General features: G+C 34.9%; 1 protein-coding gene across 1 annotated transcript; it reads left to right on the top strand.

Moving 5' to 3' along the window:
- Positions 1-585: 585 nt before the first annotated feature.
- Positions 586-5,718, top strand: LOC106067276 (uncharacterized). Its single transcript, XM_056018572.1, has 3 exons — positions 586-1,992; positions 2,095-3,736; positions 5,549-5,718. The coding sequence occupies exons 1-3, from the start codon at positions 586-588 to the stop codon at positions 5,716-5,718; spliced, it is 3,219 nt and encodes a 1,072-aa protein (XP_055874547.1).
- Positions 5,719-11,309: the final 5,591 nt, after the last annotated feature.

Here is an 11,309-nt window from a genome sequence, read left to right as displayed (position 1 = left end):
ATGCTACTTATAGACAATGTCCTCAACAACGTGACAGACTTAGTATTCACCTTCCTTAAAGAAAAGAAGATCAAGACAGAGACTGAACTGATAACGAATCTAAATCTATTTAAAGACAGTCACCCTGGACACACGATTGACAAAAGAGACCTACACCAACTAGTAGCCACAGCAACAACATTCAACAACAACAAGAATGACAAATTTAAATGGTCCAACACCAAGACTTGTTTCAATTGTGGGAGAAAAGGTCATGTAAAAAATCAATGCAAAGCTCCTATAAACTACAATAACAATTACAGATACAGAAGTTACACTAGTTTCTACAACCCAAACAGCTACAAACAAAACAACAATAATTACAATAATAGACCATATAGACTACACCAGAGCGCAAGTCCCAATGAAAGAAGAAATTTTGCAAACAGTTACCAACACAATAACTATAATAGAAACAACAGGCAATCTAGAAGGGACCAATATAACTACCACACAAACAACCACCCAAACAACTACAATAGAGGAAACAATAGAAACAACAGTGGCAATAACACCAACACCCATAGAGAGGAAAATGTAGCCTACATGCAAGCAAATAAGTCCAAAATAAAAGTCTTTCCATCCTATGTTAATTCTAAAGAAGTAGGATCAATTCGCGACAGTGGAGCCACGGCAATAATAGTTAAAGCCTCTTTAGTCGAACCAGGACAGTATCTAGAAGATACAGTAAAAGTGACCTATGCAAATATACAAAAATTCGATATTTGCAAGACCGCTAAAGTCCTAATAGAATCACCCTGGATTACAGGAGAACTAGAAGCCATAGTCATGGACACCCCAGCACAAGATCTAATAATAGGCAATGTAGATGGTGTAAAAGATCCAACACTAGAAGAAGTTATGCAATGGGCGGAAGATAGACAAAAATATTCCCTATTTAAACATGAGGCACTATTAGCTCAAACCAGATCACATAAAAAAATAACACCAGAAATAGAATGCCCCACTGTATTACTCAATGAAATAGGCATAACTAGGGAGGAACTAATAATTATGCAGAAAAATGACACCACAATACAAGACCTCTTAAGCAAAGATTATAACAAGATAAATTTAAATAACCACCACATAGAAATTAACAACTTAGCTATTAGATATAACAGGAAAGAAAACTGTACTAGACTTCAAATCCTGATCCCTAAAACTTTAAGAGCTAAAATATTAAATATGGCACATGATGACCCCACAGCAGGACACTTAGGAAAAAAGAAAGTATATGCTAAGATAGCCAATAAATTCTTCTGGCCAAAGATGGGAAAGGACATTAAGAACTATGTAAACAGTTGCACAGAATGTGCCAAACAAAAAACAGTAACTAGAGCCCCATTAGAGAAATCAGATAAATCTCACTATTTTTGGGACAAAATTGCCATGGACATAATGGGACCCCTAACTACCAGCAGTAAAGGGAATAAATATATTTTGGGTATCATTGACATGTCCACTAGATGGGCAGAGGCATTTCCTCTAAAAGATATAAAGGCTATTGACATATGTAATTGTTTGAAAACACTTTTTCTTAAATTTGGATTCCCTAATAAGTTACTGTCAGACAATGCATCAAACTTTAAGTCCCACCTTAACCAGGCATTTGCAGAAATGACTAACATCCGCCTAGTCCATAGCACTATCTACTCACCACAGGGAAATGGAGTAATAGAGAAATGGAACAGAACTGTAAAACAGATGATATATAAGCTAGAAAGAGACTCAATGAGTACCTGGGACCAGACTCTTAGCTATGCTATATTTGCCTACAACACTAGCATCCATGAAACCACCAAATTCAGCCCCTATGAGCTTGTATTTAACAGAAAACCTAAAGGACCGTTAGAGTTATGGGCTGACAACATGTTAGACTTAGAGAACATAGAACAGTACCATCCTTGGATAATTCAGACCAAACAACAGCTTAGACAAGGAATAAAACTAGCAGAGATAAACATGGACAAAAATCTAGAAAGGCATAGGAAAATAAAAAACAGAAATAGAAAACTAAGAACACTAAATGTAGGTGACCAAGTTTTTGTTAAGATAGAAAACAAACACTGTAAAGATAAGAATGAGGGACCATTTAAAGTTATAGAGAGAATTAATAACAAAGTGTACATCATTGATAAAGATGGTAGAGAATGCAAACTCAATATTGACAAACTTGTTAAATTGGATAAGAGACAAATAACTGACACAGACATAATTGAACTTGATGTAGAAACCAAACACAACATACAAGAACATATAGTAAGCACTATAAACACAACACATAACAGTAGTCCAAATATTGAAAATGATACGTTACAGAATTTGACAGTTAAATATAGTGATGTAATTACACAAAAGCTAGGATGTACCAATCTGATAGAACACACAATAAAACTCAACAAAGCACTACCAACTAAGACAAAAGCCTATAGTATCCCCAAAGCATATGAGGACTTAGTTAGGACAGAAATGACCAACTTAATTAAAGATGGGAAGATAGAGAGATCAGAAACATGTAAATATGCATCACCCATGGTCATTGTAAAAAAGAAAGACAGTGGAGTAAGAATCTGCTGTGACTTTAGAGAAATAAATAAATGCACAGTCATAGACCCAGAACCCCTACCAGACACTGACAGCATAATTACAACTTTAAGCAAATCATCCCTATTCACAACAATGGACTTAAACAGAGGCTTCTGGCAGATTAAAATGGACCCTGACTCTAAGGAATATACAGCATTCAAATGCACTATGCCAGGCCTAGAAGGTATCTATGTCTGGAATGTCATGCCATTCGGCTTAATAAATAGTACAGCCACATTTCAGAAATGCATGTCAAAATTATTAGAAGGCATAAATAAGGTATTGTCTTATGTAGATGACATTTGTGTTTTCACCAACTCACAACAGGAACACATTCATGTACTAGAGCAAATATTTATAAGACTAAGAACACACAATATGACATTATCCCCCAAGAAATTAAACCTAGCCAAGCCTGAAATCCAATTCTTAGGATATTGCATCACCAATGACAAAATTACACCCACTGAAACAAACCTAACAAAGATTAAAAACATAAAAGAACCTAGGACTAAGAAAGACATGAGATCATTATTAGGACTTTGCAACTTCTATAGAAAGTTCATTCCAAATTATGCACAGATAATTGAACCCCTTGTTGAATTTACTAAAAAGAAGCATGGAAACACAATTTGTATAGATGAAAAAAGTAGACTAGCATTAAGCAACTTAAAAGATAAATTTAATGAGAAACTAGAATTAGCCAGTATTGACCCAACATCAACACTATCACTATACACTGATGCCTCCAACACTGGCATTGGGGCATGCTTATTACAGCAAAGAGAGTCATTTTTTAAGCCAATAGTACATATCAGTAGAACACTGTCTGAAACTGAAAGAAAATACTCAGTAATTGAAAAAGAATTATTAGCCATTGTATGGTCAGTTGTAAAACTCAAGAATTACTTGTTAGGTAGATATTTTAGCATTAAGTGTGATCATAAACCATTACTGGCACTAAAAAGAAAAGAGCTAAAAAATGACAGGATAAACAGATGGACACTCATTCTCTCAGATTACAAATTTGATTTAGAAAGCATTCCAGGACATGAAAATGTAATAGCTGACTTTTTATCCAGATACATAATACATGAAAATGAAGCAAGTGAAAATAATGACATTAAACACATCAGCCAGGACATTCTGATAGAATAAATAACCAGTACAAAGCACTTAGAAACAAGTAGTAATAGTCAACTAAGTCAAATTAACATTCTACACATTTTAAAATAGGTCATGACACTTTATTGTTACACTTTTCTTTTGGGTCATGATGACATTTATGCTTATGATCAATAACAGATCATCTATTTGCTCATTGTATTTTATTGTCAACTTGTAATATGACAAATACCAGATGTGTTTATTTTGTGTGTATATATTGTATTTCATTACTGATTGTGCACAGCAATGTAAACAATGAGATGTAAACAACAGTGAACTACTTGAACTGTTAACCTGAATTTTTTTTTTCATAACAACTCACAGATGTAAATATTGTCTAAAATTTTTTTACACACCTGAATACTACAATGAATGTTTATAAACATGGAAATTTGTTTACTATTGTACTTCAATACTACACTCAGACTATTTATAGTAGTCTTATGCAAGGTCAACCTTGAACTGGATTGACATGTATCTGAAAATTTTTTTTTCATTTTTCTTGATGATGAAAACTTAGAATAATATTTTGACACAGCACATCACAATTGTAAATAAATATGAAATTTTTTCTGTAATCATTTTGAGTAAATTTACTCAGTGTGTCAAATGATACACATTGATAATGTTGTGCATCTACAATTATAGTAAAACATTAGATGTGGAATAACTTGTATATTTTTTCCTTTTTTATATTGATTAGCATGTGATCGTTTGTACACATTTTTTCTTTCAGTACAAATGTATGTATAAAGTTTGTTAACACTTGATGGAGGTACTTTTCATTACAATTAATGTTACATTTCAGTGATTTTGCTCTCAGTGAATTAAGTATATAAATGATTATACATTTTGGACTCAGTAATTTATATGATGTTATACATAACTACTAAGATTATATAAGATGATATGAGCAATTGAAGTGAACTTACAGCACTTGATAGAATAATGGACTAAACTCATATATATTTGTACAGTGATATTGATGTAAAATATACTTGTCAAAGATTTTTGGACAAAAATCTTTTTGGAGTGTGGGGCGTATGTCACAGTCCAGTTTTAGAACCTCTGTGACATGAAGTGACACTCAGTCACCTATTGTAATATTCCGTGCGGGCGAGCACGAAGTTATGTGAATAAGTTAAAGGACTCTAAAATAAGGGTCAAAAGTTAGTTAGTGAAGAACTCCAGCAGAGAGTGGATGTACGATTTTCTCTGTCTGTAATATGTACCTTAATGAATTTGATTTAATGTTAACTTGAGAGTTTTCTTCGGACTTATATTTTGAACATTTCATTGATGTGATTACTTATTCCACATGGCACGAATAGCCAGTATTTATTGGTGTATATTTTGTGACGGCTGAAGTCGCCAGTATTTTCTGTGATTTATCCTATATATAATAAACGTTAAGTCTGCTACCAGTGTGTTCATCAGTAATTCTAAATGTTGTCGTTGGAGACCTTAGTATACTAGTAACGTTGCGCACTTGCAAATCTAGTGCGCCTAATAAAGTACATCGTTAAGAGGAGTACTATAGCCGTACCAGAAGAGGTACCTACAACACACGGACGCACCCACGCCGCTACGCCTACAGCCAAAACCAAGTAGCGACAGCTGGTGAGACCTATGTGAGCCCGGAATAACTGCATATCCCAGTCTTAAAGGCATGTAGAAAAACAGTTAAGATCTACAGATCTACGCTCTTAAATGACTATTCTTATTATTTTAAGTTTTTGATTTTTATGAACAGGTTACCCATTATCAACCTATGGTAACGCAGGAACAGAACCTACGCCATTCGGCATCAACGACGCTGGCTACACGAACTATGGACAGCAACCTCCGCTCGGTGGTTACACAGCCAACGGCGCAACTCAAGGCCCAGTTTTTACATATGCAACACCTTCAACTTTAACCTGAAGTAATTGAACACACTTAGAATGTGTTGTTTGTTTGTTTCCCAGCGTGTGATGGTAAAACACTTGCAAAGTGCAACAAGCTCATTCGTCTCTCTACTAGCAGCGACAGTACAGATAGACAGCATAAATACATTTAGACATTTTAGATTCTCAGTTTAAGAGATTGTGAAGACGCATTAGTTTGTTCTCTGGGTAGGTCACGTGGGTACTGTGTTGTGCATGCAGAAGCAATGAACACATTTGATTGAAAAAAAAAATTGTGAATTCGGATGCCTTGAGTTTGTGCATTGATTGGATCATGTCTATGAGTGTATACCGCCAGATTTTCCCTTCATCTATTGCAGTGATGCCCAAAAAATTGCATTATGAAAATAAATTCTATGGCACTCTTTGTTTGAGTCGCGAATAAAATATTGTTAAACTACGCCTAGAGATTGGAGAATGTCTGAGAATATTTACCAAAAAAATACAAGACAATGAGTTTGTTGTAAAGCTATCTACAATGTTGCTCACACTTTAAGTAGAGAAACTTCAAATATCCCATCAATTAATGAAAGTTCTTGATCCACTTGTTCCTAATAAATTCATTTCATGTATCATTAATTTCGTTTTAGTATCTTTTCGTCGATGTGGTCCGCGACACGAGTGTTGGAAATTAAAATGCCCCGCAGGTCAAATTAGGTTGGCATCAATGATCTATTCTATAATATTAATGCTTTCATGTGAATCATATTTATTTATACCATACATTTGTTTTGGCACAAAGCTTGAGATTGGAAATGTTTTGGTGATCTATCCCGATGAAACAAATTCAATCTGGAGCGAGGAAAACCAAATGTGTATGTGTAATGTGTCATTTGAAGTTCCAGACAAGGCTAAGGGATCCCAAATCTTTTTATTCTATGTGCCAAGATGATTTCAACATTTTGTATACATTTTGAAATATTTTTTTTTCTTATGTTTGTATTATACTTCACAATTAAAATTGAATATGAATATCTTTTGTATCACTGAGTTAGAGAACGTTGACCTTCTTAGTGTCTGTGTGTAGAGGGAATACATGTGTGTTGGTGGGTATGTAATATTCTTTACAGTTTTGCCCCTGATTAAAATTTTTTAAAAGTTTGTTCTAGAATTGTTCATTATTTCTAAAAAAAAATGTATACATACTTTCAATGGCGGAATTACCACGAGTGAATTAATGTGCATGTTGTGAAGACTGTTGTTAGATTACTACAACTTGATCCATTGTTTTAAGAGATGGTCGACGGAAACGTTTTAAAGACCATCTTAGGTGCCAACTTGCTTTAACTGACATAGAAGAGAGCACCTGGCTGCAGGCGGCTTCGGAACAAGATAAGTGGAGGTCACTTACAACGGCGGAGGGATACACATTTGAAAAGACAATCCACTGCCGAGGACAGAGTGTAACGGATGCATGTGTAGTCAGATGTAGTTGAAGTATTTCTAAAGATGGTTATGTAGACTAAGTGAAGCGTACCTTGTATGATGTATTTTCACTCTGCGAGTCCTCATACACACCTTTATAAATAGATATATAAGGTACTGAACAGGAACACAGACTCAATGACCAAGTTGACTCAAGGTGAACTTCAAACAAACGTTTATTACAGAATGGGCCACAGTCTTGTCTGTCGCTATAGAACGATGTTATCCCCTTGAGAATCTAGCGGTAACTGATTTCTAAACGTCAATCTTAACCTCTAACCCCAAAGTCTATGTCGTCATTTTAAAATATCCGTTCACTGTCAGTACATTAAAGTGCGTAACCCAACTAACTAAACTAGCTATCTAACAAGAGGCAGACGGCGAAAAGCAAATGTAAATCGAACATGGTGGACAATGGTTGTGGGGCAAGCTTGTAGGTCGCAGCAGGGACTGCTAAGCCACAGGAAATACTCCATTCTTCATTAACTCTTTCTCTCCTAATTGACGATACCATCGCTGATTTGACCTCATTAAATTAAATTAATGTTTAATTTTATAAACTTTATTTTTGTTTCATAGAAAAGAGCATGCATTCCCCTTTAATTCTATACCAAATAATACAATTTCTGATAAGAAACGACAAAGCTATGGAAGCTTAATCATAACAGGGGAGTGAAATAGTAATGAGCAAAATAAAGAATTTCTTCGAAACTTGGAAAATAATTACGGAGAGAAAGAGTTAATCTTCGGACTTGAAGACAATCCTTATTATTGTTAGAGAAATAAAAAAAAACAAGCTGCATATTTCTAAATATTTTTTTTTAGTTTCTTATCAAACATCTGAACAACTCTAATATTCTATTCGCCTATGGTAAATGTCAAGCATTGTAGCATGGGCAGGGTATGGCTGCGTGGTGAAAACAAAGCACTGACCACATCTATCTCTACACTGAAGTTTGAGTGGTACACATGCAACACACAAAGTTATCAGAGCCAGAAATAAAAACAAATACAGTTATTCATATTTGATGTTTCTGTCAAATTTTGCTCATTAGTTAGAGTTAGGCTTTAATGTATCTATTATTAGAAATAAGAGAATATGTGTATGCTAGAGATAGCTGGACTTCTAAATATAGCACTTACATGACATGACATTTACAATAGTGTCACACAAAATAAACACCACAAAAATCGAGTACAGTCTAGGAGAGACACAAGACCTGATATAGACAAGAGACAGAAGCGGCCCCTCTCATTACTAACTAAACAGAAGCTGACTTACTTACTGCATGACAGAAGGAACGATCCTCCTGGCCAGTGTTAACTCTTTCTCTCCTAACTGACAATACTAGCGTTGATTCCACCAGAATGTGGTAAATAATTACGGAGAGAAAGAGTTAATCTACTATTACACCAAAACACAGATATCTATCAAAAGTTACAAGTCTGTAGATAGAGCGCATAACTAGTAACAACTTGCGAAATCGATATTTCAAAATCAAAGTCAAATAAATAAAACAAGATAAACATTTTAAAAATACTTTTAAAAAAAACATAGCCCATAATTGTATAAATTAGTTTGGATGCTTTGTGAATACGTCTATAGTTGGCCTAGAAATAATAAAGCTGTGCGGTTAGAAATATTTTCAACCAATTATTTTTGTTTAGCTTTCTCAATGTGCTCTGATCCTATCACTAGCCTGGCCTAGTTGGGACATGAAGGGGACAAGGGGTATCTTGGTGAACGTTTACATGATCGTTTTTTTTAAATGCATAAAAGGGGACTAATTCAACTTATGCCACCACATCTGTCAAGTACTATTTCTTACCCTTGTTCAAGATACCAAACAAAATAAATAATCACCAATAGTTAATTTACTAATTGGTTAATTTATTTATCGGCTCTTGTGTTGTCTGCTAAAAAAAAATTCAGCTTGATCCGAGATTGGGTGTCGGAGAAATAACGTGTACAAACTTTTTAACTTTTTACCAGACAGACAGACAGAATGAGTTGTTATAAGCTTTGTAAAAACTCAGCTTTATTGAGAGGTTGAAAGTAAATTCCCTTTTTTGATACCAAACAAAATAATTAATTACCAATAACTAATTGACTAACTGGGTATTTTTGTTTATTGATTAATTGTTTAAATATCAACTGATCGGAGAATGCGTGAGAGAGAACTAGCGTTAACAATTATTAAAGGAGAAATAAACCCAACAAATTTAGCCATATCTGGGAATACTAAAGTACTAGTTTCCATTGCTGCTATTCAACACACTAATACATTGTCAGTATTTGATTGTCTAATTGGTTAGTTCTTTTTACTGATTCAAGTCTTGTCTATGTCAATGAATAATTGTGGGAAGTTTCAGCTTGATCCGAGAATGGATGTGGGAGAAATGACGTGTACACACTTTATACCAGACAGACAGACAGACAGACAGAGTGAGTAGATATTAGCTTTGTAAAAATAACAGTGTTGTTTACCCTTTACATAAGTAGATATATAAAGTAACTTTATAAATACAATAGATGACTATAGAATTTCTTTTTTCATAGGCGCCTAACTAGCAGAATGGTAAGGATGTCTGATTGATGAGGATAGAGCCATGAGTTCGAATTCAGGTCGTTTACCCCCCCCCCTTTTTTTTAATAAAAACTTTTAAAAACCGAATACGGTAAAAAAAAAAAAAATCCCCCAGATACCCATTTCCTTCTCCCCACCCACATTTCCCCAACTGGTTCAGATAAGTGATAATACTCATAGAGCAGGGGTGGGCAAAGTACGGTACGCGGGCCACATGCGTCCCACAAGAATGTTTTATGCAGCCCGCGGAAACCTACAGACATCAGGTGTGCCCACAGATAATACATATAAAAATACTAAAAATATATTATTTATATATATATGATTCTCTTCTTCCCTCAAGAGTTTGGACGAGAAGAATAAGTAAAGGAAAGATCACTTTCTTATTTCTGAAATTATTTTTTTTAGTTTTCAAAAGATTTTAATAATTTCCGGATATTTCCTTGACTTTATCAAAAGTGAGAGCAGGTCGACGCTGACTGGCTGTAATTTGACAGAAGTCAAAAGGATATCAAGTAGTATGTTGGATTTGTAGTTCTAGACCAGTATGCACCAATGTAAACAGTTATATATTTCCCTTTAAGTAAAACTGTACAAGTGAAATGTTGTGATTTAAAAATACAAAGTCCACATCAAAAAAAATATTCGTAAAATAAGTTCAGAATTTGTCAAGTCTTTTTGTAATTTCCCAATTGGGACTGTTAAAAAAAAGAAATGTCAATGTCTAATAGATTATACTTGTAAATTAAAAGACAGCGCGCGTAGTTTTCTAATGTGTATTTTACATTGCCCACCCCTGTCATAGAGTATTGACAAAAGTAAAACAAGAAATAGCGCTGAATAGCCGCTAAACAAAAACAATTGGAAAAAATATCTCTAACTGCAGAGATTTATTGTTGCTGGTATGGAATCCCTAGATCTCAAAGTAATTAATACAATTACTCTTACACAAGCTTTGTATTTTTGTTTTAAATGTTTTTCTTTTTTTTTCCCCCTCAAGTGTTTTGTACTAATCACACATACAACACGCTTTCCACTCCTGATCTAAATGGCCCTGCTCCCGTGTGTAATATATGATGAGTAGTCATTAGTAGATGTAAGGATAACACTTTCACCCGAGTAACGACCACTTGCCAATCATCTGGTTTCTTATTTGAATACTTCCCAAGCCTCATCTTGGCACCCCCGCAGTTACACCAGCAAGTAAAGGGGGGGGGGGCAGATATTCTAATGGGAATAGTGAGATTTCTTTCAGTGGGCTCCCCCACAAGGTTCTAGCCTATTGCGCGTGGGGGAAATAAAGAAAGACTCCCCTAAGCTGTTACATCCGTAACGCTGTTTGAAGGCTGTTTTTCAATAAGGACCTTACCCTTCTTGTTGCTCTGTTACGGCTAGTGACAATACATTATAGGAACACGTATGAATGGTTGGACCTAGAACTGGGCTTCACAATACACGGATGTGATGAAATGATCTTCTAGTCACATTCGTGACCTCCGGATAGAAAGGTCAGCAAAGAGTCAATCCTATTCTTAGTCTGGCACTTGACCTACTC

The sequence above is a fragment of the Biomphalaria glabrata genome, chromosome 1 (genome assembly GCF_947242115.1).
Source record: "Biomphalaria glabrata chromosome 1, xgBioGlab47.1, whole genome shotgun sequence".
Lineage (NCBI taxonomy): Eukaryota > Metazoa > Mollusca > Gastropoda > Planorbidae > Biomphalaria > Biomphalaria glabrata.
This window is presented reverse-complemented; position numbering and strand designations above follow the sequence as displayed.

What these genes read in the sequence shown, in the direction of transcription:
- LOC106067276 (XM_056018572.1), top strand. Translation starts at nt 586, where the DNA reads ATGCAAGCAAATAAGTCCAAAATAAAAGTCTTTCCATCCTATGTTAAT. An exon ending in TTAGACAAGGAATAAAACTA is followed by an intron (nt 1,993 to 2,094) that starts GCAGAGATAAAC and finishes GTTTTTGTTAAG; the next exon opens with ATAGAAAACAAACACTGTAA. An exon ending in AATACATGAAAATGAAGCAA is followed by an intron (nt 3,737 to 5,548) that starts GTGAAAATAATG and finishes TTTTATGAACAG; the next exon opens with GTTACCCATTATCAACCTAT.